Source organism: Vombatus ursinus, unplaced genomic scaffold (assembly GCF_900497805.2).
Source record: "Vombatus ursinus unplaced genomic scaffold, bare-nosed wombat genome assembly UNPS02009062.1, whole genome shotgun sequence".
Classification (NCBI taxonomy): Eukaryota; Metazoa; Chordata; class Mammalia; order Diprotodontia; family Vombatidae; genus Vombatus; species Vombatus ursinus.
The window spans coordinates 6,817,502-6,844,752 of record NW_020948840.1 but is presented as its reverse complement, the minus strand read 5'-3'; the positions used below and the strand labels follow the sequence as shown (position 1 = coordinate 6,844,752).

At 35.5% G+C, this 27,251-nt stretch overlaps 1 protein-coding gene across 1 annotated transcript; it reads right to left on the bottom strand.

Annotated features, from left to right (window-relative positions):
• Window positions 1–559: 559 nt before the first annotated feature.
• Window positions 560–26,072, bottom strand: CUNH16orf46 (chromosome unknown C16orf46 homolog). Its single transcript, XM_027850544.1, has 3 exons — window positions 25,999–26,072; window positions 25,176–25,414; window positions 560–2,126 (listed from the first exon to the last, which is right to left on the bottom strand). Exons 2-3 carry the CDS (start codon window positions 25,386–25,388, stop codon window positions 1,074–1,076), a joined length of 1,266 nt encoding a protein of 421 aa, XP_027706345.1. The 5' UTR covers window positions 25,389–25,414; window positions 25,999–26,072; the 3' UTR covers window positions 560–1,073.
• Between the last annotated feature and the right edge of the window lie 1,179 nt (window positions 26,073–27,251).

Sequence of the window (27,251 nt, the reverse complement as noted above, 5' to 3'; positions counted from 1 at the left end):
AGGCTCATATAGTCTAGGGGTTAAGGAATCCTAAAAGTCAGGGCTGTGAGGGGCTAAGGAATGGGGAAGCATCTATGAAAGCTGTCAAAGTGACTTTTTTCCACAAATGATCAAGTCAAATGTCTTTCTCAATTTGAATTCTGTAGAAGTAGTTAGAACTTCTTGAATACTAAGGAAGAATGTGATGCTGCAATGGATAATGATGCATTCTATGTATCTGTTCACTTTATTATAGGACAGGAATTTCTATTAAAGTGATGTTTGAAATCTTATAATACAGTAAGGAAAACTCAAAAGCAAGGCAATAAACTTAATTTACAATTATAGCAGCCTCCATTTTTTTTTTTCTGCCTCTTACAACATGAGGAAAAATGGTCTCTAACCAAAATATACTGAACTTCCAAATTGCAGGAGTGGTGAAAATAACAAAATAGTACACATGGATGAAGATGAAAACTGAGCTATAAGTTAATACACATATTCCCATTTAGAATATACTGACTCTATTTGCCAGTCATTTGCATGTACTCCCTTCCCACCCACTCCTAACCATCACAAAGGTCATTTTTTTTTTTTGTAGAGGAAGTAAGCATTCCAGTTTCTTCTTTAAACTTAACTCTCTCTTCTAATTCATCACAGAAGAAAACAGAAGTAGGGAGTTTCAGATTTAGCTAATGAAGGAGATCTCTATGCAGAGAAAACTCGGTTTAGTCTAAACTCTTCCAGTGAGATCAGATGATGTCACTGGTAAACATAGGGAAATGGCCCTGCAAAGACAATCTGAGACAACACTAGTAAAAACAGACACTCCTTTGGATTCACCCTGAAATATTATTCATTTCACTCCCACTAGGCATGCCACGGGCAGTCAGAAGAATTCCCAACCTGTAATTATCAGTTTACAATTTGCATATACCTAAGCAGTATTTCCAGAAGGTAGCAAATGCACATTGTTTCTAAGCACAAGAATAAAACACAAACAGTAGACCTTCAGTTTCCTTAGGCTCTAGAGGGTGGGAAAAAAAGAGAATTTCAAAAAGCGTTTGTTTCCAGGAGATTATAATATGAAAACATTATAGGAGTCTATGAGGCAACACAGGAATTACAACTCTGTTCACAGTTAGACAAGGCAACATAGGACCTGAAAAAACCTTGGCCTCCACAGTTTTAGACCGGCTTTCTCTCTTGGCCTCAAGGAAATTTCGCTTTCTGATATTACCAGGAGGTCTTAACTCATTTCTGATTTTGACTTTACCATTCTGCATTCCCTGTTTTTCCATAAGCTGCAACGTAGTGAGATGGCTAAACTTTTTGGAATTAACTGAATTAGGGTCGGATGCCAAATCTTTCTCCGGCAGAAAAGACCAGTGTAAACAGCATCGCTCATGCTCAGGAAATAAAGTCCTTGTAATCCGTGGAGAAAGGGAAGGTGCATCATTTAATTTAAGATGCTTGTCCACAGAACCCCTTATTGTTTCAACAATTCTCTTTTCTCCTTTGTGATCAAAAGTCTTGTTCCCATAAATACAGGTAACGTTCTCAGCTTTATCTGAACTGGGCAGTTTCTCTTCCAAATGAGTGAAAATGCCTTTACTCTTCTTTACAATGACATCCAGGTTATTTTTGGAAGATGCTTTGAGGGGAGGCAGAACTAAAAGAGACTTGGAAGTCAGAGACTCCAAAGCAGTGCTATCTTTGTCTGAGTGGACACCAACATTTTCTGGCCTTTTGACATCCTTGAAACTGTCTGGTGAAAACCACTTCTCTGGGTACCAAACAAACTCCTTTACTTGCAGACTCTTCCATTCCCCCTGATTAGGGGTTGGAAAGCAGATTTTGCTGATTTCCTTGGACAGACTTTCTGTGCTGTTGGCTACATCTTGGCTTAGGGGACTGGCCTCTTCCTTTGCTGTCATCACAGGGACTGGTGCACTGGCTTGCAGTTTCACGTCGGGCTTGACTGGCTCAGCAAAAGGCTTAGGTTCAGGCACCATGTTTTTGTCAGTGACTTGTAACATATTTAAACATAGCAAGCAGCTGCTGACACATTCTCCTACTCTTGGTTTTTTGCATTTCTTTCTTGCCCAAATGCAGGCAGTTGGAGAAGCCATACCCCAGCCTTGTACCTGAAAGCAAAACAGGATGTTAATTTACAGAGTGGACCTGAAGGGACAGTAAAAGACTATATATAGGCAGGTGGTCCTTGACTTACAAATAGCCCAGCCACCCCTATGCTAGCTGCTACTTCCATAAGAATTCTTTGGGGAGAAAACAATTTGGAGCTTTCAGAAAATAAGTTATTTCAGAAGAGGAAGAAGGGGAGAATCTGTGAAAATTAAAAACAATTTAGAGGAGCTCCCAGACTTCCAGGTTGGGCTGCCCTATCTGTGTTAGCCACTGTTACCTATATTCCACCAATAGCTACCTGAAATTTTCATTTCATTCTGCTACACTGACTGAAATTTTACCATTGAAAGAGTCCTTGTTTTAACAAGCATCCTCTTTTAAAAATGCAAATACACTGGAAAGGTTGAGCCATCATCCATTCACACTTTATAAGATACACATAGCTTGAATGAGATTGTTTCCTTCTTAACACAGTGCTATGACCAGCTGCACTGAAGGTATTAGGACTTTTGATGAGGGAGGTCAGGGGTAGGCAAGTAATTTTGGAGTATGCAAAACTTTGAAGAGCAGGAAAGACCTGAGTGGAAAGCTGCAGTGGAGGCCTTTGGGAAGCCTGAGTGTACCAGGGTCATGGGAAAGGGAACACTAGGTAGTGAGAATGTGGTATAGATAGGAAGATGAAAGACTGTCAAAGATAAATCTACCTTAAAAATTCCTCTACATAATAGGTATTAAATATGTACATATTTCTGATACACAAATATATAATATTTTAGAGGAAAAATCACAGAATCAGAAATATTTTTAGAGAACCTCTATCATGGCCTCATAGAACACTGATTACTGATGCTCTGAATTATTTCTCAACTTTGGTTTAGAAACAATGCAAGGTTTCTCTAGTTATCTTAAAGTATTGTAGAACTTCGACATAATAGCTCCCAAACTTGATTTTAATTCAACTAAGTGCTTAAAATATATTTATTCCAAGTAGCATGTTAAGGTGTTTCAACTCCAAAAAAAGTTTAAAGTTGCTTCTTTAGATTTTGAAAACTTTCTGTCACTGTTCCAAAAAGCACCACCCTGAAATGGAAGTGCCATCTCAGTTTTTTACTCAGAGATTTCAATTTAACTTTGCAGAGGAGAATAAGCAAATAGGTAGGAAGCTGACACAATGCTGAATAAATGACTTTCTATCTCATAGAATTTACAGATAGAAGGCATCTTAGAGATTATTTGAGTCCAATCCCTAATTTTAAAGAGGAGGAAACCAGTCCAGAGAAGTACTTGCCTAAGGACAAGAACTGCTACATAGCAGTCAGGACTCAAATCCAGGTTCTCTGACTCTGAAGCAAGTGGTTTTTACCACTAAACCACATTGCTTTTCTAGTATACAAGGTGTATATAAAGTGTTAGTGTCATCTGAAATTTCAATTACCATGGACATACATTAGACAGAAATATACTATAAGTTAACATATCAGCACAATCATTTAGATAGCTAAACTTCAATATGTTTAACTTTCATAATAGGTCAATCTCATTTTCTAATCAACTGTTAATAATATGCACTTCGTAAATGCCCTTTATGATTTGAACCTCCCCCTAACCTAGCCAAAATAAGCATTCTTAAGTCTAGATCAGGCCACGAAACTCCGTAACTCAAAAATCTTCTGTGGTTCTTTACTGTATGCTCAGTTCTAGCTCCTTCACCTGAGATCCAAGGTCTCCACAATCACACCTCCAGTACCTTTCCGGATTTATATCATTCTCTACATTTACTCTACACTGCAATCAAGTTGAATTACTACCTGACCCACGAACATGTACTGAGATCTCCATAGCCATACTTTTCTTTACAGCATTCCCTCTACTTGGAATGCCCTCCTTCCCCCACCTCTACCTGCTGAGTTCCTACAAATCCTTTAAAACCAGACTCAAATCCCTCCAGAAAGTCTTTGTGGATCACTAAATCAGTAAAAACCTTCCTCTTGGATAATGCAAGGCACTTTGTTTTTCCTCTCCAATGTATTTATCATGTAATAATTATATAATAAAGTATAGTTACCTATGCTTTTATTTCCCTGCTAGACTGTAAGACTGATGTGGGCAGAGCTTGTATTATATTTAAACTTTGTATCTTTCCTAGTGCCTAGAAGTGCTTTGCACAATAGGTTCCTAATAACCATTTACTGAATGCCAAATAAAAATTCCTTTAAAGCTCATCATTTTGATAAGCAAACAAGTTTTAAGATCCCTTTTCTAACATGCAAAATAAAAATTACCTTATATAAATACCCCAAACTATTAAAGATTAATAAAATCAATGTAATAATTTTGCAATTTTTTTATAATCAGAGGGATGAAGCAAAACAAAAAAAAAAAACTTATCCAAAGATCTGTGACCTCATTGATATGAAAGCTCCCTTAACCAACACAAATCACAAGCTATCTGTAACTTGGTCATAATGCAATGGTGTGGCAGAAAAATTCAACCCCTGTAGCCAACCATCTGGTGATGAGCCTCCCAAAATTTATCGGTAATGGTCCTCAGACAACAGAAATACAGTCCCTTGCTGGGCCCCTCCTCAAGGCCTTTCTACCTGCCAGAGCTTGGATTCCACTGCCATAATCTTGTCATAATAAGGCATAAGAGAATTTTTGTGGAGTTTTAAATTAAGACAGTAAAATTTTGTTTGGATATTAGAAAACAAAACTTTTTGGACACCAGAATGATACATTATTTAAATAGACTACAGAGAGTAGTAACTGGGTCTCACTTCCAGAGATCTTTAAGAAAAATAGACAACCATCTATGCCAGATGATTTAATCAACCATCTGCATTAAGTCAGGAGACTGTCCCAGATGACAACCTGAGGTCTTTTCCTCTTATCCTATGACTTTAATTCCAGGGACATTGTATGATATGTAATTTAAAGTAGATTTTTTTTCTGGAACCTACCTGCCATTTTCTCTAAATCAAACAGAATCGATTTTGCTTTTATAATACCAGTATAATTAGTTCTTTCTTTTCACAAATCTACTGAATCCTTAAATGATTCAAAATCTTATACCTAGTAGAGGGCTTTATAATTTAGTAGATATTTAATGAATCTTTGTTGAATTCATTTAATTGAACCGAATAAATGAAGTTCTGTTTGAACTCAACTGCTTGGAATCTTGCGTTTGTAGGTTTGTTCCAGGATTACTTTAAAAGGAGTTCACAGACTATGGCCAAAGTTCAGCACAGCACAAACCAAAATCAGGACACACTTTGGGTTTAATTTCTGGGCCAGTACCCTAGTTGACTAAAGGTTTCAAATGGGCATATCCTTTGTGATTGCATTTCCTATTCAAGGGCTACCATAACCTCATCTAAGTTAAACCTGAGAGGTCTCTTGTAAATATTACACTCAGAGCTTTATGTGGAGAGAAAAAAGCACACGAAGACTGCTGAGGAAAATACTGTACTAAGAAATTCTCTCATCACCAAACCATCATCACCTCCCCAACTAAAGCCACTGCTATCACAGTCTATGGGCCAAAATCAACAAGTAATGTTGTGGACTAATTAATACAGAAAAATAAATATGGATGCGAAAAAATGGAAATGTTTAGCTTATTGGAGAAGAGAATCTTGAACAAGAATTTATCCATTTTTACCAGTCTGCCAAACGATGGATTAAAAAATACTTCAGTCTTAGTACAGTAGCTTTACACTGAACACTTTACCAACTCAACCTATAACTTTATTTATGCCTGTACAATGGAGGTGAAAACCATTCTTGTGGGCAATAATTCAAAAGGGTTTAACACACATGGCTGTTATTCAGATTTTCTCACAAAATGCTAATGAAAACATAATTTGGATGGCAACAGCAGTGTTACTCAGACATTCTTCATACTGTACAATCAGTGGTTTGCCTCTGAAGATCATGGTGGGTGAATGCTATTGATGAGGCCAGGAAGTATATATATAAAACCTGCTCTAGGGTATCAGCCTGTAGTTGCTGCTATTAGCTGGGCCTCCTTTGCTCATAGCCACACTAAATCTCTACCAACTTTTTTCATATTATTCTATGTGAGGTTGACTTGTCTGCTGCTCTTTGTCACCAGTCCATGGCTATGATGTGCTTCTAAAAAGATTACTAGTAGTCTTGGTTTCATTTTTAGTCAAGTGACAAGGGAACTTGAGAACCATCACCTCCAAGCCCTCTTCATTTACAGATGAGAAAACTGAGGCCAAAGAGGCTAAGTGACTTACCCTGGCAGAGCCAGGATTCAAATCCAGGGTTTCTGCCTCCAATCCAGCACTCTTTCCACTCCACTATGATGTCTCGTGGTCTGTCATAACTGGACAATGTGTTGTCCAGCAGCAAAATCTGGTGATCACTTTCATGTTACAGATGAAAACCACTGGCCATAAATGAGGTTTCTCTAGCACACGTTGGGACATAGTTTGTTTTATTTTCCCCTCAGGAATTAATTTTTAGCCGTTTTTAGCAATGCTGTAACTCAACAAAACAGCCTATAATCCTTTAAAAAGTTGCAGAATGTTAAGTGTTGTAAAGATCTTCATTTTATAAATGAGGAACTAAGAACCAGAAATCTCAGAGGAAAATGGCTTGCCTAAAGTCACTTCTGGAAAAATAAAACAAAGGATATATTCTATTCATTCTGTAACTCTTCATGTAAATAAAAAATAATAACAGAACTTTCGTTCAAGGTAAGAAGTATGTGCAAACAATGGTGAACGCCAAGACTAAAGAGGCCCAGGGCAAAGCAGATTTCCTTTCAATTAAAAACAAGCCTGGAGAATCATTCTGACACAGCCAGAAGATTTGACACATTGCTCAGATTGCATCTACTTCTGCATGGTATGATTCTGGGAATGTACAATAGTTTGTTCAGGACTTTGATCAAGATGTTGTTGGCAAAAAGGAGCAAGAAGTAAGATGGCTCTCTGGGAGAGGGAAGAAGAGGGATACAGGGGGAATTTCAGGTCATATAAAAATAAAAGCTATCCACAAAATTTTATTTTTAAAAAAAAGGAAAAAAGAAAAGGAGTAAGTTTTCTCCTCCCCGCCCAAAAAATTGGTTTCAGTCTGTACTCTAAGTTTTCATTTTGATGGTGATGCTGTGAATTGGCCTAAGAATCAGGAATACCTGGGTTCAAGTTTTACCTTTGACATATACTGGCCATGCGTCCCTTAGTAAGTCACGTAAAACTCTCATTGTCCCAGGCAAGTAAAGAGCAGAGCAGGCACTGATCTATGGTAGTGGAAGAAGTCTCCTCACTGGGAGTTCCCTCTACTAATGTCTTATTTCAATGCTTCATTATGGTATGGATGTAATACATTCCTCCAATGAAGTCCTATTTTAGTGCTTCATTAGGGCATTGGAGGTGACCCTGGGCTCCTGAAGGTTATGCAAATGGAACACAGATCTGAAAGATTCTATCAAGCTAGAAACAATGCAAGCACCGGCCCAGCAATACTCTATTATACCTTTCACCTGGGATCCAGCCTGTATAAATTTGGAGCATATCACCAGTTTGACTACAAAGTCACAAAATTTCACCCGTAATCTACAGACTTTCATAAAGATTTTCTGCTAAAACAAAGAAGGCTGTGCTGGTGGAAGAAGTATCAATAAAAGAGATCCCTGAAGTAACAAAGTATTAAGTAATTTATTAAGCCTCTAGTAATGTGTTCTGATTCTTCCTCGTGCCCTGGAAGCTCTAACAGGTCTTACAAAACTAGAAAGGCCTTGAGCACAAGTTAACTATCTGTCATCTGAAAACTAGCTAAGTGTGAAGAGGCTTATGGCTATAAGAGGATGAATTTTGTTTTGTTCACAGCAACTCTTGTAAATGCAGCCTAATATGGCAGAAAATGGCTGAAAATGGAAATAATGCATCCTGAAGTAACAAATAATAATAATAATTATTATTCACATTTATACACAGTTTTAAGGGTAGCAAGAGACTTTTCTCATAACAATTAAAGGAGATAAAATATGTAAAGTGCTTTAAAAATCCTAAAGCACTAGATTAGCTATTATTACCTATTAGCTATCCCAACTGTATGACAGTAATATTGAAGTAATTTACTGTATAAAATTTTAACAAAGAGCCAAACATACATTTATGATTATTTACATTTTTAAATGGATTTCAACAAACAAAACATCCATAATAGTTTACTCAGTACTACCACTATGCTCCTTCCCTTCTCTTTGCCAATTATTCTCTGTATTTCTGGAGATATTTCATACAGTTGCAGCCATTAGATATGATGTTCTAATTCTGCAGTTTTGCTTCATATTATTTCATGTCATTCCAAATTTCTTCATAGTTCTCATTTCTCATTGTTATTACACTGTTATTTCATTATGTTGCAATACCACAGTTTATTCCTTATTCATTATGAGGTATGTTATTTTGAGTTGTCTACAATTACAAATAATGTTGCCATAAATATTTTAACATAACATTTTCTTTATGACAATTTTCCTAGTGCATGGTTTCAATAGTGGTGTACTGCTAGATTTCTTAACAAAAAAATGACAGCAACATGCAATCCTATCAGCAATGAATAAAACATTCCTTCTACAAGCCCATTAGTACTGTTTTGTAGCATAGAGTTTATATGTATATATATATATAATATATATGTAGTATATAGTACATAGTTCACAGAACTATGAAATCATAGTTCAAAATGGTTTTAATTTGCCCTTCTCTGATAATAAGATTGAACATCTTTTTCAAGTGCTTATTTGTAAAATATGTGTCTTTTAAGAACAAGCTTTGCCAAGTTTGGAAAGCCTCATCACCCAGTTAGTATAGGATGATAAAATGTTTTGGCTACAGTAACTCTTGAAGACCATCGCTAAGTTTAAGGGGATTTATAATCTGTGTAGGAAGAGGGAGTATCCACATTATAAATCTACAGATATTTGATTTATAATATGTTTATAACCTCCGTTCACATTCTGTGACTATTTATTAAATAAAAACTGGCTGTTGCCCCAAATATTTATATAATTCCTTAAAAATTGTAATGTTAAACTTTTATGTCATTTTTGCTATAATATTTTCTCCAAGTTGTTGTTTTTCTTTTTATTCTGATTATATTGTTTTTGGTTGTGAAATTTATTTTTATATATTCTAAACCATACAAACATTTTTTTTCTCTTTGTTTAATAGATTAAATTTAAAATAAAACATAGTTTCCTAGTTTTCTCAATTCTTTTTTAGGGTTAAGTCTGATCAAGATGAAATTTATAATGGCACATGATATAAAGATCTAAATTTTTTTTGATTATATTACTATCTATAGTTTTCCCAAAGTTATTAAATAATGAATTATTTCTACAATTTAAATTTTTGATAGGTTTGTCAACACTACTCTACACATTTGGTTTTATTTATGGCACTTCTTTTCTGGCATTTTTGTTTATGGTATTTCTAATTATTTATCTAAATTTTGGTCAGTACTATGTAGTTTTTTTAATGTTTTCAGATTGAAGTGGGCATGACCACCTTCTTCAGCATTTTCCTCCTATTCTTCCCCAAATTTATATTTGCCTTTCTTGCTCATTTGTTTTCCATTAAAATTTCATAATAACTATATCCAGGTCTATGAAGAAATCCATTGGTATTATGATTAACACTGACATTACATTTAAAAATTAATATAGGAATTGTCATTTTTATTATATTAAACTGACTCATCTGCAAATGATGGATTTTCCTCCATTTATTTAGTCTTTCCTTTATCTCTGTCAATATAGTTTTATAAATGAGGGTACTGTTATAGATAATATAATCTTCATAAAAGTCACACATGTGCTTAGGTATATTGAGAGATATTTAATGTTTTTTTATTATTGTCATAAATAAGGCTTTTAATAAAATTTCAACAGAACTGAACTTGTAGGAGTTTTCTTGGTCTTTATTTATAGTATAAAAATAGGTTTATCTGGTATCTTGTATCCTTGTTGAATTCATTGTCTGAACTCATTCTTTGGTTGAGATTGAAGGATTTTTTGAATAACAATAATGTCATTTCTAATAATATTTAAATCTCTTCATTTGTTTGTTCCTAAAACATATTTTTCTTGTCCTACTGCAATTGCTGGCATTTCTAATACTGTGACATATAAAAATGCTATAAGTAGAGCGTTATAGTTTTTGTTGGCTCTGGATTTCAAATAAAACACTTTTTATTAAGTTGAGAAAAAAAACTCTCTCTATCCTTTTTAGTTTTTTTTTTTATCATGAATAAATGTTGTAGTTTGCCAAAGGTGTTTCTATATCTACTGATATGGTTAGGTGATTTTTTCTGGTTATCATATATTATTTACTTAACAAACTGAACAACCATTGCATTCTTGGTACAAATCCTACTTGGTCATGATGAATTATGTTTTCAATGTGCAGTGCTAGCTTGTATTTTAATATTTTTGCAATATGAGATAGTGCATAGAAGTCTCCAAGTCAGAATGACCTAGCCCACCTCTTATCCATACTGACTGTGTGACCCTGAGTAAATTATTTAACCTCTCAATATCTCAGACAATTCTCTAAGACTAAGTAGTAGAAGACTGGTCAGTCTATAATGGTAGGAGTTTTCTTACCAGGTGCTTCCTACACCAATTAAATCACAAATCTATCCCCTCTCTCAAATTTCATCTGTATTAATAAGTAAGCTTCAAATTTCCTTTTTTTTTTTTAAGTATTGTCTTCTATCAGATTTAGGCAGCACCTCTATTTATGTGCTTCATAAAAAGGAATGAACAGGGGCAGCTAGGTGGCACAGTGGATAGGGCACTGGCCCTGAAGTCAGGAGGACCTGAGTTCAAATCCAACCTCAGACCAAACACTTGACACTTACTAGCTGTGTGACCCTGGGCAAGTCACTTAACCCCAATTGCCTTAAAAAAAAAAACCAAAACGAAATGAGTAACATCTAATTTTTTCAGAAACATTTATATAAGAACTATTTCTTCTTTGAAGATTTGGAAAAAGTCATCAAAGGTTATGACCTTATATGGGCCAAAAATTTTTTTAAACAGGATGATTCACAGCTACACATCCTATTATTTACTATGAAATGACTTTATATACATTCTTTATTCCTGTTTCATTCAGGTTCATCTTTTATATTTTGGCATCTTTATTCTTCAGCACTGTTATGATAGTGGCTCACAGTTCTTCAGACTTGTCTGTAGCTGAATGAAGAGGCAGCATAGTATAATAGAAAGAATACTGTGGAGTCAGAGGACCTGAATTTGAATACTGACTGGGCTACTTTTTTAATCTGTGTGAACCTGGACAAGTACCTTTGCCTCTCTGGCATTCAATTTCCCAGTCTATAAAATGGTGTAAATAATACTTGTGCTACGCACCATCCTCCCTTCTTTGCAGAGGTGGGAGACTACAGGTATGGAGCACTGCACATAATGTGTTTGATTTATGTGTTGGTTGGTTTTGCTGAACTCCTTTTTCGCTCTCGTTTTCATTCTTTGTTATAAGAGATGGAACCAAGGTCTCTCTCTCAAGAGAGAGGAGGAAGGATATACTAGGAAATGAAAGTAATATAAAAATGAAACAAATCAATACAAATTTTAAAACTAAAACAATAATACCTCACAGGGTTATGAGGAAGGCACTTTGTAAATCCTAAAGATATGAATATAAGCTATAATTACTTTTACCTGTGAAATTTGTTTCAAATATTTTACCTCTTTAGAGAAAGACATTTCAAATTAAGTTCCTTCTCCATTTGGGGAGTGACACTTAGATCACTTCATTTATATTAATGATGAATTTTTTTAGCCACAGCAACTTATAAAATTACTGTGATCTCTGTCAATGAAGAGAATGTCCATGACAATGAAACTGTAGATCTTCTGAGGAGTTAAAATAAAGAACTGACCATTTGTACATATGTCTTGAATTAAGTAACCAACTGAATTGGTTAAAGATATTGGGATGTCTGGCCTCAGAGCCATATGAGGATCAATTAAAGATAAAGGGGATGTTTGGCCTGAAGAAAAGATTTAGAGGGGGGGAAAAATGGCTGTCTTCTAATACATGAAGGATTATCATTTGGAAGAGTGATTAGATTTATTCTGCTTGACCCTAGAGGGGTGAACTAGGACCAGTGGGTTAAAGTTACAGGGGAAAATATTTCAGCTAAATATATGGAAAAAGTTTAATTAGGAAAGTCCAAAAACTGAATGGTCAAATCACAGAGGATAATAACTCATGATTACCCATAATGAGTTCCCTACCTCTGGAGGTCCTCATGTGAAGTATGGACGATCTTATTAGGAATGTTGTACAAGTCATTCACACTTTGAGTAGGTGCTGGACTAAATGATGTCTAATATCCTTCCAACTCTCTAATTTACTTGTGCTATGAACTACTTTGTTTCACACAGTAAAATCCAGATTCTTCATCTATGCGTAAATTAAATGCGTATTCTTCAAAACATTTTGCCCTCACTCCCAAACTGAGTCAGTTCCAATGTCACTTGCCTCCCCTTTCTTTTTCCTCTTTTCATCTTCTGTTCAAACCACTTCCTTTTCAAAATGGGTAACTGCTTTTTGTTGTTGCTTGGTCAAATGAATGAATGAATGAAGAAGAATTTATTAAGCACCTACTATGTGCCCAAGCACTGCGCTAAGCATGCAGATACAGATGTATAAGCAAGACTGTCCCTGTCCTCAAGGAGCTTACATTCTAACAGAGGAAGACAATACACACAGAGGAGTTAAAAGTTGGAAAGGGGAGTAGATTTTATGCATGCAATGGTATAGTTTGGAGATGGCTAGGAAGTGATGGCTAGAAAGGCTTAATTCTAGGCAATAAAGTAAAACCCCACCTATCAGAATCCAGGATCCCAGGGTGGGAAGTCCTAAGTTCTGGTGGGAGCAGAGAAGGCCCATAGTACAAGTGGCATGGTTTGGAGCGGCATGGAAAAGACTGTATTAGGCTTCTCACAAAGCTAAATGCTTTTTATACTCTTCCTAGAGAATATCCTGACACAAACACTCATTTTTAAAAATACCTACATTTTTCTTGGCAATACTATGTGGCTAGAAATAATAGAATGCTAGAATCTCCAAAAATCAAAACTTTAGGAAAGCCAAAGGATAAAAGAGACACATGGCAGGCTGCAACATATAGATTTAAGCAGTAGAGAAAAATATGTTATAGGAAATGTATGATTAAAAGAGGAAGTAAGTCATGTAGCAAGAGAAAGGGATAATGGAGGGCTTAGCTGCTGCACTAGTATACAACAAATGTTAAAAAGGTCTAGAAGACCTCCAGTATGTTAGGTGAATAACCTATAAAGAATTGTGAAAGGGTATGAATAAGAATTTCACAGGATGAGAAGCCATGGATGAATTCTGATTTCCATTGGTGGAGGGAGCACCCACATCACTTAGACAACAGATCCAATGAAGTACTAAAGTATTTCTAAAGAATTCCTTAAATCTCCCCACCCACTTCCCCTTCATCTTCCTATCTCCATGGATTCCAAAGGTCGTGGGTAACAAACAAGGTGAATTCTTTTCACTTATGATGCTATTTTGGTCAATGCTTTCATTCAAAAGTTCAAAAAATCATCAAGCTGCCTGGGCAACATGAGTGAACCTTTTTATCAAACTAATCAAAGATCGTGCAGAACATATTTCATCCATTCTTGTACTTCATTAACTTGTTAAAAGTAGCCATCACAGTGTCTTTCCTCTCATTCTAGCACAATTCTTTCAAAGAGGGCTTTTTACTATCAGTATCTGAATTACTGATGAGCTACGATGTTAGCATCGTCTTCATATGCTTAAAAGTTAAGAACCTGTATTACTTTCCATCTAAACAAAGATTATTCATTTTTAAATTGACCTTGAAGTTGACTTTTAAAGAAGTGACTTTGTACAAATGAACTCTATTTAGAATTTCGAAATTTTAGATTTCCTTTATTACTCAATTATCTACCACAGTAATCTACCATTTATCCAGAACAGTTGGTTACTAACACAGTTATAGGATATAAAATTATTGGTGTCTCATAAATTATTAATAGGGTGGAACAGAAAAAAAAAACAACACTATACTTAAAGTCAGAAAACCTGGCTTATTGCCTGACTTTATCCCGAAAACACTGTGTCCTCATTTCACTTCTCTGACATACTCCTCTGTAAAATTAGGGGGTTGGACTAGATAAGTCTTTAAGTTCTAAAATTTTATTATTTTACAATATTATGTTAATAATTTAAGAAGACACTCCCATGGCAATGTTTTTTTTATCACCTAACTATCCACTTTCTCAACTGCAATCTGGCTTGAGACACCACCAATCAAACTGCTCTCTCCAAGGTTACCAATATCTTCCTTAGTGCCAGGTCCAAAACATGTCTCACATTCCTTCTCTATTTAAAGGCCTTCATTTTCTCTTGTCTTGACTATTTTAATAGTCTTTTAATTGGTTTCCTTACTTTTTTCTCTAATCCATCCTTCACAGAGCTGCCAAAGTAATCTTCCTAATTCACAGAACTGACATAACTCCTGCTAAGAAAAAACAAAAACACCAACCTTAATTGTTCCCTATTGTTAACCAAAGGGAATACCAGCTCCTTATGTTGCTTTTAAGGATTTCCACAGTCTTGTCCTAACCAATGTTTCTACTTTTATTTCATAAAATTCCCCTCTGCACAATCTGAACTTTCAACAAACTGGTCTACTTACTTTGCCCTCTTCTGGTCCTGCCCTCTCCCACCTCTATGGTTTTGTATGCAATGTCCCTTCATGCCTGAGGGATTTCCCACTTCTTTACCTACAGACATAATTTTCCTTTCCTTCACTGCTCACATCAGATGCCAAATCCTTCATGATATCTTCCCCGATTCCCTTGCTAGAAATTATTTCTTCCCTCTGAATTTTTCAGGCTACTCTGTGTGATTTCTCTTGGCACTCAATCATTTTATGCTCCATGTTATAGTTATTTATGTACATATCTCACTTCCTACTATATTTCAGTGTTCCTGAGGGCAGATACTATGTTCTTTTCCACCATTTCTGTATCTCTAGAACATAGCATTTTATATAGCAGATCATACATATGTAAATATATACACACACATATATATACATATATACACATATGGGGGGGAGAAAGAGAGAGAGAGAGAGATGAATAAATTTCTGGGGAAGAAATTCTTATTCTTTGGAATTTTCAAAAGAAAGAAGTGCTACATGTGTTAAAAGACTTGTCTTAGAGGCAGAATAGAATGGTGCATAAAGTACTGGACTTGGGGTCAAGAAGACCTGTGTTCAAATCCGGCCTGAGATACTTTATAACTGTGTGACCTTAGGCAAGTCACTTAATTTCTTTGAGTCTCTGTTTCCTCATTTGTAAAATTATTTGTAAAAAAAAAAATTATAAAATGATGCAGTTGGAAGCAAGGTCTCATCTATGATCCTATAAGCTAATAAAAATAAAAGTATTTTTGACTGGAAGTGATCTTAAACACTCCCACTGGCTCATTTTATAGATAAGAAACTAGGCCTGGAGAGGATTCTGGGAAGATGGTGGAATAGGTCAGAAAATTCCAGGCTCTCCTGATTTCCCACACAAATGAGATAAAATAGCACCTCAGGGCGAACATAGAGTGGTAAAAAGAAAAAAATAAAAATAAGAATAGGGGGCAGAACAATGGTCCTGCTGGGACAACAGGAGAAGATCTGAAGAAAAATCCTAAGGCAAGGTCTGGTCCCTTCGATTGAACAATAAGCAGCAAGCCCTGAGGTTAGCTGGGTTGGGAGGTTACCTTGGCCCTGGCCACAGGAACTCTCCCTCCCCACCTCCCACAGTGAGGTGTGTTGGGTGTCTGAGCCAGGGAAGATTGAGAGAACCTCTGCTGATAAGGAATGCCAGACCCAGCTGTGCCACCAAGAAGCTGTCCTGGGCAAGAAGGAACCAGCACATATCTGGTGAGTGCAGAAACAGTGAAGCAGGGACACCAATGGCTTTGGGTATTTACTGGAAGCTAGAGGTCTTGGTTTCAGTTCCAGGCCAGAGGGGAGAATTGAGGGATCTGAGGACAGAGGAACCATCTCTCATACTCCAGGGCTAGAGGTGATTACAAAAAATAAGCTGCTACAAATTTTAAAAAAATGAACAGGCAAAGGAGAAAGAATTCAACCATATAAAGTTACTATGGGCATAAAGAAGACTGGGGTTCATCTTCAGAGGAGGATACTGAAGCAAAGAAACCCTCTTCTACCCCCAAAGAGTAATATCAAATAGTCACCTGCTCAAAAAGAATTCATAGAAGAACTTAAAAAAGACTTTAAAAATCAAATAGGAGAGATTAAGGAAAAACTTAAAAAAAATGATCCAAGAAAAACAAAATTATGAAAAGAAAGTCAACCAATTAGAAAAGGAGACCCAGAATCTTATGGAAGAAAATGACTCCTTGAAAATCAGAATTTTCGGCAAGGGGAAGCCAGCAAAGTCATGAGACCAAGAAATAATAAAACAAAATATAAAGAATGAAAAAATAGAAGATAATTTGAAACATAAGAAAAACAACTGATCTGGAAAACAGATCAAGAAGAGAAAACATAAGAATAATCATACTACCAGAAAGTTATGGTAAAAAAAGAATCTTGATACAATAATACAAAAAATAATTAAAGAAAATTGTCCTGAAGCATTAGAACAAGAAAGGAAGGTAGAAATAGAAAAAATCCACTGATCACCACCTGAAAGAGATTCTACAAGGAAAACCCACAGTAAAATCATAGTCAAATTCTGAAACCCTCAGCTTAAGGAGGAAATATTATGAGCAACAAGAATAAAACAATTTAAATATGGCAGTGCCACAATTAGAATCACACAGGACCTAGCAGCAGTGACACTAAAAGATCTCAAGTCTTGAAACACTATATATCAAAGAGCAAAAGGATTGGGGTTCAGGCCAAAAATATCACACCCAGAAAAGCTAAGCATAATCCAGAATGAAAAAAAAATAGACATTTAATGAATTGTCAGACTTCAGGATTTTGTTTAAAAAAAAAATGAACTTAATAAAAGATTTGACATACAAGAGCCAAGAGAAATATATAGTACATACCAAAGACTAATTACAAGGGACTAAATAAGGACAGACTGTTTACCTTTTTTTGTGAGGAATTGTAAAATGCATGTCTAAGATTTTTATTAGTAATTGGATAGGGTAGACCTGAGTATGATATGATTTTTAAAAGTAAAACTGTTTAGGAATAGCTAAGAAGAGTAACTATCTTATACAAAAGAGGTGTGAGAAGAAGAAACAACGCACAGGAATTAGATGGGAGAGAAGGGCTGGTAGTTCTGGAAACCTACTTTCATCAGGAATGGGTTCAAAAGGGAACAATACATATATATCTAGAAGAGTATAAAAGTCTTCTAAATTCAGAAAGAAATAAAACACTAAAAGGCTAGGGAGGGGGGAGAGGATAAGGGAGGGATCTTTAGAGGGAAGGATGAGGAAATAGGTTAAAGGGGGTACAGAAGCGTGTTTAGATTAATGGGAATGGGAGGATAAAAGGAGGGATCCTTGAAGGTGAGGTAGGTTAAGTAATAGGGCAAGGTAGCAGGTAGAAGTAAAGTAGAGGAGTCAGGAGGGACAGGAAATAAGAGATATGCTCAAACAAAATAAAGATCAGGAGTAGAATTTGTTAGTGGAAAATGAGCTGGGATGGTAGTCATGATCTCGGACAAAGTTAAGGATAAAATCTAATCAAGAGAAAAATAGGGAAACTACACTATGTGTCAGGCATATTCATTAACGCTGTTTTGAACTATTTAAAACAACTAGACAGTATAAGGTCAGAATATTGCTGTGTGTTGGAAATAATGAGTTGGTGGATTTGGAAAAATATAGAAAGACTTGGACATATGAAGGAAGAGGTTATCCACCCTCAGAGAAACTGAGGACAAATAAGTATAGCATGATCTTACATAGATGCATATGAATGTATATGTCTATATATGAGTATAATTATAGATATCTAAATATATGTATAAGTGTATGTATGTATGGTATATATGTATATTTTTGTGTGTGTATATATATGTATGAATGTATGTATATCTGTGTGTGTGTGTGTGCGTGCGCATGAAAATATATCCTCACTTAATTGCAGCCTTGGGGAGGGGGAAGGAGGGAAAAAAGAACAAAGTAAAACGTACACAGCAGAGAACAAAAGAAAACCTACAAGGAAGCAAAGAAAAGATAGACAACTCTCAACACAAAGCGCAGTATTTATTACATGGACTTTCTTGAAATGGAAATTTATTGCTGTACATTTTGAATCCTCTCTTATGTTCCACTGTGCACATGGTAATGCTTTTTTTTCTTTCCTTATTTTATATAATTTTAGTTTTAGTTTTTAAGTTTCTTTTTTCTTTTATTTTGTATTTAAGTTGAAAATGAAATATAAAGTCCCAATGAAAGAAAGAGAAAGAAAGAGAAAGAGAGAAAGAAAAAGAGAGAGAAAGAGAGAAACAGAGAAAAAGAGAAAGAAACTAGGCCCAGGCTGAAGAAGGGGTTTGACTATGTATAAAAGTATTAATTAGCAGGGCTAGGATTTGAACCCAGGCCTTCTGATTCCAAATCCATTGCTCTCTTCAATATAGCATACTGCCTCCAAAATTAACAACATATTAATATGACCTACAAAGAGTATGCTTATCAGGAACCTGGGGGAATAGGGTAAGTTCTTGTCCTCTAGGAGGACTGGTTCTGGTTGGTCTAAGGAAAGAACTGTATCCTAAAAGAAATATAGTCAGAGTCCTAAGAGCCATCATCTCTTTTCCTCTCCACTGTTCTACCATTGAAGAAACAAATGCGTAAGGGTTGGAAACAGGAAAAGGATTATCTATCCCTTTTTCACTGTCGGGACTCTAAGTTTGCTATAATATTGCTAAAGTTTTTCTTTATTTCCAATCAAACTACTATGGAGCATTTTACTTTGTGCAAAACCCTGCACTGGTGATGGGAGAGACATCAAATTGAAATAAGACATTGTCTCTGCCCCAGTGGAGCTTAAAATCCATAAGGCGAGAATAGAATAGGGAAACTAATAACAATATTACAATAATACAAAATATAAATCAGAAATGAAAAAAAAAATCCAAGCGCTAAGAGCAGTCTCAGATCAGAAAGATCATTTCATGATTTCCCACAGTGGGGAAGAAAAATCAGGGAAAGCTATACAGATAAGTAAGTTGTTGGACTGATTCAGTTTTATCACATCTTTTGATCTAAAGAGTTCAAAGGTTCATCTAAGCTTCTGTTTAAGGTAAATTTTCCTCATTAGTTTAATTAATGGTGAACTGAACTTTTTCTTACTATCCTTCTAAAACACAGTCAGGAACTCTATTTACCCTCAATCCTGTTTACCAATCTACAGGGCTAGTTAGGTGGCACAGTGGATAGTGTTGGGCCTGGAGTAAGAATGACCCGAGCTCAAATCTACTAGCTGTGTGATGTTGGCAATTTACTTAACCTCTATCTGCCTCAGTTTCCTTATGTGTAAAATGAGAATAATAATAGAATTTACATCCCAGGATTGTCGTAAGATTCAAATGTAAAGTGCTAATGCCTGGCACTTAATACATGTTATATCAATGCTAACTATTTACTATTATTATTAATCTTACTAGAAATTTTCTAGGAAGTGGATTTACTAATATTTGATTGTAAATGTAACAGAATGTAAGCTCCTTGAGAACAAGGATTTTTTTTTTTAATTTGTATTCCCAGTGCCTAGAACTGTGCCTGGAACACAGTAGTTGCTTAATAAATGTTTGATTGAATGATCTCAAATTTTCAAATTCAACAGCCTGACTCCATAGGAAAAGATCCAGATTTCAAGCAGAATATTAATATTAAATAAATTAATATTTTGATTAAGTAGGGTCTGTCATATATAAATTACCAATTTTTAAAGAATCAAAATATAATGTAATATATTTAATAGTAAAAGGTAATTTTTTTTCTTTCTTTGACAAATTATGCTGGCACTTCAGACCCTTTCAAGAGTCATTATGAAATTAGCCATCATTGTAAACTTAGAGCAGGATACGTGACATTAAAAAGAAAACTGAAAATTCTGCCGTGGGCCCTATTTTTCTTCTCCCTTTGTATTATTTTGCTTCATTATCAGCTTCCAATGAGTTCAATTACCATCTCTATACAGATGACTCCCACATCTAGATATCCAGCCCTAGTCTCCTGAGCTATGGTCTTACATCAACTGTCTTTTGAACATCTTGAACCATATGTTCTACAGAAACCTCAAACTGATTATGTCCAAAATGGAGCTTATCTTTTTCCCAAAACTTTACCCTCTTCCCAGCTTTCCTCTTACAAATAAGAGTGCCTTCATCCTCCCAGGCATCCAGGCTCACAACTTCAGTGTCATCTTTGACTCCATATAATCAATCCGTTGCCAAATAGTCATTTCTACCTCCAAAACATTTGCTATTCACATTCCCTTTCCTCCATTCACATGGCCAAGATATTAATTCAGGCTCTCATCACCTCTTGCGTAGACCAGAGGTGTCAAACAAGTGCTACCCATGGGCCACATACAGCCTGCAACACTTCTGAATGTAGCCTGAACCAGAATAAAATGTAATTGGGAAATATTCAATAAAATAGACATACAATAAGAGAAGATTATATTTTAGTACAAAATCAGTATGCAACCTGCAAGGATCCTTCTATGCACTTTAGTGGCCCCTGAGACCAATGGTCAAACTGTTGCCTTCTAATTAATATCTCCTAGCCTCAAGTCTCTCCCTGCCTCAGGCCACCCTATCTTCCATTTAGCTGATAAGGAGATTTTTCTAATTTAGAGCAAAGGGCTAACAGCTGCTCAATTAGTTCCATTGGCTCCCTATTATCTCCAGAAACAAATTCAAAGGTCCACTATTTGATACTTAAAGTTCTTTATATCTTAGGCCCTTCCTACCTTTTCAGTCTTCTACCACTTTACTTTGCCCTATGTTCTATCAATATTGGCCTACAAGCTGTCCCTGGAACACAACACTCCAATGGTGTCTCTGTGCCTTTGCCCTGTTTGTCCTCACACTCAAAACGCTCTATCTTCTCACTTCTTTCAACACTCTGCTCAAATCTCACCTATCACAAAAGGCTTTTCCTGGTACCAAGTTACTAATGCCTTCCCCTTTCAGACTACCTTCCATCTTCCTGTACCTACCTTCCTGTATTGATCTTGTATCCATGTAGTCGTTTATATATTGTCTTCCCCATTTAGAAAGAAAGCTCCTTGAGAGCAGGGACTTTTTTGCCTTTCCTTGTATCCCCAGTGTTTAACACAATTGTTTGGCATATAGTAAATGTTTAATAAATGCTTGTTAACTGACTAGAGCAAGAAGAATTAGTTTCCACTATGAAACCATGGAACCACAGATGCTGAGTTTTAGTTTCCTCATCTGGCAAATGATACTTGTGCTATCTCAAGAAGGGAGTTGTGAAGATCAAATGAGATAATGTACATTAAATGTTTTGTAGCCCTAAAGCATAAATTACTGCAGAATACAGTCTGGTTACTGAGATTTTCTGTTTGCTTGGATTCTGGATAAGTGAGTATTTAATGCATGTTTCCAAGGACCTGATGAACATATGTTAATTTGTTTAAGTAACTGTGAATCTCTAATGTCACGATTTTTGGCAAAGTCAGTCTGGTTGAGTCAGGACAGCCTTTCAGAAAAACTCAGTTGAGCACTCCAGACTTTTTTCTGTGGGATTTCTTTGAGGAAGACTGCTCCCAGAAGCTGGCTTCCCCTCAATTTCACATTTTTCTGAGCTAAGGTAAGGTTTATCCCCCACACTGCTAGGGAAGGTTAACTCTTACCCTTGTGGGGAAGAAATATTCCCTTTAAGGGATCGATGGGCTCTGGTCATTGTAAAATACTTAAGAGAATACTCCTTTGAAGGAAATGTTGGGCTCTGATAATAGTAAAATACTGAAAGATATCTCCTTGGATAAAATTTCTTTTGGCATGAAAGCAGGGGAAGCTCATGCTATTAAACTGACATGCTCTTAGGGAAATTCTTACTGGCCCAGAACTTTCCATACCAGAGTAGGGATGGAGACTATAAGGAGTAGAGTAGAGTAGAGACTCTAAGATAGGGCTGTCAAATTATGCTAAAGATATTTTCTCTATGGACTGGATAGGGTTACAGAGATTAAGTCAGACAATCAAAGAACTTTATCCTGGTTTGTGGGAATTTGTGGCATTATAAATAAAAAATTCCAAATTATGAAAACTGCTAAAAACATCTTAGTTGATTTTAGAGGCTTGTAGATTAAGGAGAAAGGAGAATAATCAATAAGGAGTTTGGAGATTAATCATTTTAAGATTGCAGGGGAGAACTCCTGGGACTTTGGGTAATTCCAGGAACTCACTCTTTTCTTTGTCCTATCTGATAAGGCACTTAGCAGAAACTTAACACATCTTCGTGAGTTTTGAGGTACCAGTCTATAGAATTTGTTTTAAGGAAAAATAAGAAATAAATTCTGTTAAAAGTTCCAGAGGTAAAAAGCACTTAAATCACCTTTTCCCTGAAGACAGACAGAGCTATTGTTTTAGTGTAATGAAGAAAGGCAGCTAGTTTGAAAGTAATCCCAGTGTGAAGAAAAAAAAAATAGGTATGCAGTTTGCATCTTAAAATTTATCTGGAACTTTACAGCCACTTCTTGTTAACCCTTCCTGACCATGAGAAGAGAAAAGCTTATTTAAATCAGGGAGCAACTTAACAATGAGTAAAATTTAATTAAGAAAAGGAAAGGGTAATTTAAATAAGAGGGGTCCATAAAGAGAGACTGTCAACCCCACTCCCATCATTGCCTGGACCCAGACACTGTTCTGGATAATGTGAATATTCACATTGCTGATGGGTGACAGGGGACTGGGAACTAAGAATGTCTTTTGGGAAGCCTTAAGTAGAATATATAACAGAATCAATTATTTAGGTAAAGTAGTCACCCAAAGGCCAAAAGTCACCAAAGAATATATTAGGAAAAAACCATGCATTTATAACCTCTAAGGAACCCCAAAATGTAACAGTATTGCAACTAACCAGGATTGTGTAAAATTTTGTGCTCAATTACAAAGGAGAAATACAATGAGTGAAGATTAGTTATTTAGATAGTGCTATGTAGTATAGTGCTTTGCCTCTGAAAGACCAGTCCAGGGGAGTATTCTCCAGTCTTTAGAATCACGTGAGCTGAAAAGCAAGGGGGTAGGAATTCAAGGTTGCCACTTAATATCTCTCCCTGTCTCTCATCCTGGGTTAAAACTGAAAAGCCTCAGTGAAAAGGAGGTTGGGGCTAGGTTATGAATATGAAAGGAACTGATTTAGCTATTTGGGTGCTATTTGAAAGAAAAAAAGTTTATGGAAATGTGAAAGTGCTACCTGAGAATCTTTGAAAATGAGCTGTTAACAATAGGCCTTAAATTTTAAAGCACAGATGCCTAACAGCCCTGGAAAATTGAGATTTTGATTTTGTGGTTGTAACACCAGATTTGATTTGGTTGAGATTGGCCCTATAACTAAATTATGATATGGTGAAATGTATTCTTCTATTAATTGTGGCATCAAATGCAAAAAAAAAAAAAGTTGGAAAAATGCAGGGAAACCCAAGTTACATTTTGGTTTCAGAAATTTATTAGCCATGTGATCTTAATCAAGTTATCTTATCTCCATTTACCTCAGTTTCCTCATCTGTAAAGAGGAAAATAATAATAGTACCACCTCCCAGGGTTATTGTGAGGTTCAAGTGATAAAATGATTGTGAGATGTTTAACACTGTGATTGCCATATGGTAAGCACTATATAAATGTTGGTTATTATTATTATTATTATTTCTTTAATTGGATAACTCTATACCAGGTTTTAGATGTGATTGGTATAAAATGCCAAAAGTAATAAAATGAATAATTTTTATATAGGATAAATTGGAAATGCATTCAGCTGAATTGACATCATCTGACTGGTAGTAAGTTTTGTTTCATGTTTTAAATACATGATATTGTGTCACAAATACTGTGAGAAACTACTATATCAAATAACTTCTCTTTTAATCTGGATGCTGTTAGATTGTGAATTGAGCTTTTAAAAGAATATGATAAAAAAGATATTTGAAAACTGTTCATCTTAGTGGGGTATGTTTTGTTTTAAAATAGATAATAATAATCTACTTTTGGGGAAAAAAAGTTATAAAAACCCTTTAATATATACTTATTTGTGAGGCCCCTGAGACTTTGGATTCAGGTATGGTCATAAGATCTTATCGACCCTACTGTCTACATCTTGCAAAATCTAAAATACTCAAGGTTTGAGAACTTAGAAACAAGAAAATAGGATCCCTCTCCCATTCCTTGTCAAAGGAGCCAATCAGGCTTATGGGAAAAAATACCAGTGAACTCTAACTACTCTACTCTCTAGAGGAAATATAAGCAAGCAGTGAAGTGATCCTCAAAACGAGAAGCAGAAGAAAGAAGGTTCGGGGCAGCTAGGTGGCGCAGTGGATAGAGCACCAGCCGTGAAGTCGGGAGGACCTGAGTTTCAAGTCTGGCCTCAGACCGAACACTTGACACTTACTAGCTGTGTGACCCTGGGCAAGTCACTTGACCCCAATTGCCTTAAAAAAAAAGAAGAAGGTTCAAGATGCATGGATTAACTACCTACCCCTTATTAACACAGTGTACATGCTCTGAAAAAGGAGTAACTCTATAGAGAAAACTTTCTGTTTGCAAGCAATTTTGTGGAAACTGAGCAAGTACTGCATCTCATTGTTCCCACATAGCTAGTAATTCTAACTTTGTTTAATATATGTATTTTAAAGCTATGGTAAAACATTTCAAGACCTGAGAAAGAATTATCAAACATTCAAGAGATATACTTTTGAGAAATGTCATGTGATAGTTTAATACTTAAAATAGAACTCACTGCTTCCTCCCATCCAGTGCCAATAAAAAACTCCTTGGATCTTATATTTTGCTCTTGCTCAAGTAGATTGTCACTTATATCAAGAAGACAATAAACATGATTTTTTTCTCTTTTTTCATCTGGATTAGTACATTCGAGTTGGCTTTCTTCTGTCTTGCTAATTTCATTTCCATTTGATGAATCCATTTTATTTTTTTGACAGAAATTTATCATGGTTTCAATTTCTTAAAGCTTTTAGCCTGCAATTTGAAAAACAGAACGAGTTTAATGTTTAATATTCAATATAGCTCCAAAATATCATGCATTTAAGATGCAGACTAAACACCAACTCCAGAAAATGGATCCAATGCCAAATACTAAACCAGAGGCTGGTATTACAAAGAAGACAAGTTCAATTTTGCTTAAAGACAGATGGCCTCTTGTCACACTTGGCAGTTCAATACTGAAGATACTTCTGAAAGTATTGTGTATATAGCGTACATAGAGATAGAGTGTATATATATATATACACATACAAACACATACATACACATACACACATATTAGCACTTCTACTCAGTATTAGTTGGGACAGAAAATACATTTCAGACTAATAAGTTCTTCCCTTTCTCCTATCCCCATCTGTCATCTAAACCTAACTAGTAGCAAAAATGGTCTAGAAAGACACCACCAAGAAATTTTCCATTTCTAGTTTAAGTCCTAAGGCAAACCATTTGGGCAATCCTGTTTACAATCCAGGACATGTGATCAAACCAATAATTATCTTACACTTATAAGTTTTAGCCAGAATTTTAATCATAAAAGAGAAATCACTTTGTTTTACCTTGGATAGTTCAAATATGTTCAGCAGCACTTAAATCTTTCCACATGTAACAGCCATGGAGATGAATGAAATCTGAAAAGGATGTATCATCGTTACAAGAGGACTAAGAACAAGAGGCAACTTTTTCATTATAGAATGAAAGTGATAAAAACTCAAGTAGGTGCCCTGGAGCGTAATTTGTTGGAGCCTCCCAGATTGTGGAAAGTAGGTATACTCAGCTCTTTGTCCAATGGAACTATGAACTTCACCGACAGCTTTTCAACACTAAAGAATCCAAATCATAGCACTGTAGCACTGACATTGACTTAAAAAAAAAAAAAAAGGCAGAGGGATCTGAAGTTCCTAAAGGCAAGTTTAAAGACAGATAGCATAACAAAAAGAACATTGAACTAAAAAAGTAATTCACAAACCTTTTGAATATTAGAACTACTTTTCAGCATGAAAAAGTCAGATTCCCTTCTCCCATGACAGCAATATATTGAGAAAAGAAATTTTTCAAAAGCAACTTTGAATTAGTGACATTGTCACAAAAACTCATATTTTATTAATCACAATTCTATATACATTTAATAGTTACATTTAAAATAATATGTGAAAATAGTGACATGCGCAACATTTTATTCATCCAATTTACAGAGCATATAATTATATGTATTTATGGATTTGCATAGATTATTTACTTTACTTTAACTCTGGGTTTCAAGTTGGAAAGCAATGTACCAGGAGTCTGCAGATCTGGTTTCTAGCTCTACCAGGACTATTAGCTATGTGATCATGAGAAAATCCTCTCATCCCTAGAAGCCTCAATTTCCTCATTTGAAAAATGGAAATTATACTTTCATTGCCTATCCCCTAGGGTTGCTGTATGGAAAGTACTTTGTAAAATGCTGAATGCTACAGAAATGGAGGCTACTATTATGAATGTGGTTTCACCTAACATGTAGTCCCAAAGGAAGAGGAAGAAAAGAGTTTTAAAGTTTGCAAAGCATTTTACATATGTCATTTGATTCTCATAACAACTCTGTGAGGTAAGTGAACCCTGACTCCAAGTCTAGCACTTTATTGTATCACACTCTCTCAGTAACTATAATATTTAAAAAAAAACAACAACTCTAAAATGTAGTAAATGTTGAAAAGAGCATTAAGCAATTCTAATTACTAATCTTGGTCCTAGAGAATACACAATGAAACAGACTCCTCTTTTTTTTTTTAATATTTAGTCTAGGTTTTTATTTTTATTTTTATTATTTTTT

What these genes read in the sequence shown, in the direction of transcription:
- CUNH16orf46 (XM_027850544.1), bottom strand. Translation starts at nt 25,388, where the DNA reads ATGATAAATTTCTGTCAAAAAAATAAAATGGATTCATCAAATGGAAAT. An exon ending in GCACTGGATGGGAGGAAGCA is followed by an intron (nt 2,127 to 25,175) that starts GTGAGTTCTATT and finishes TTTTGCTTTCAG; the next exon opens with GTACAAGGCTGGGGTATGGC.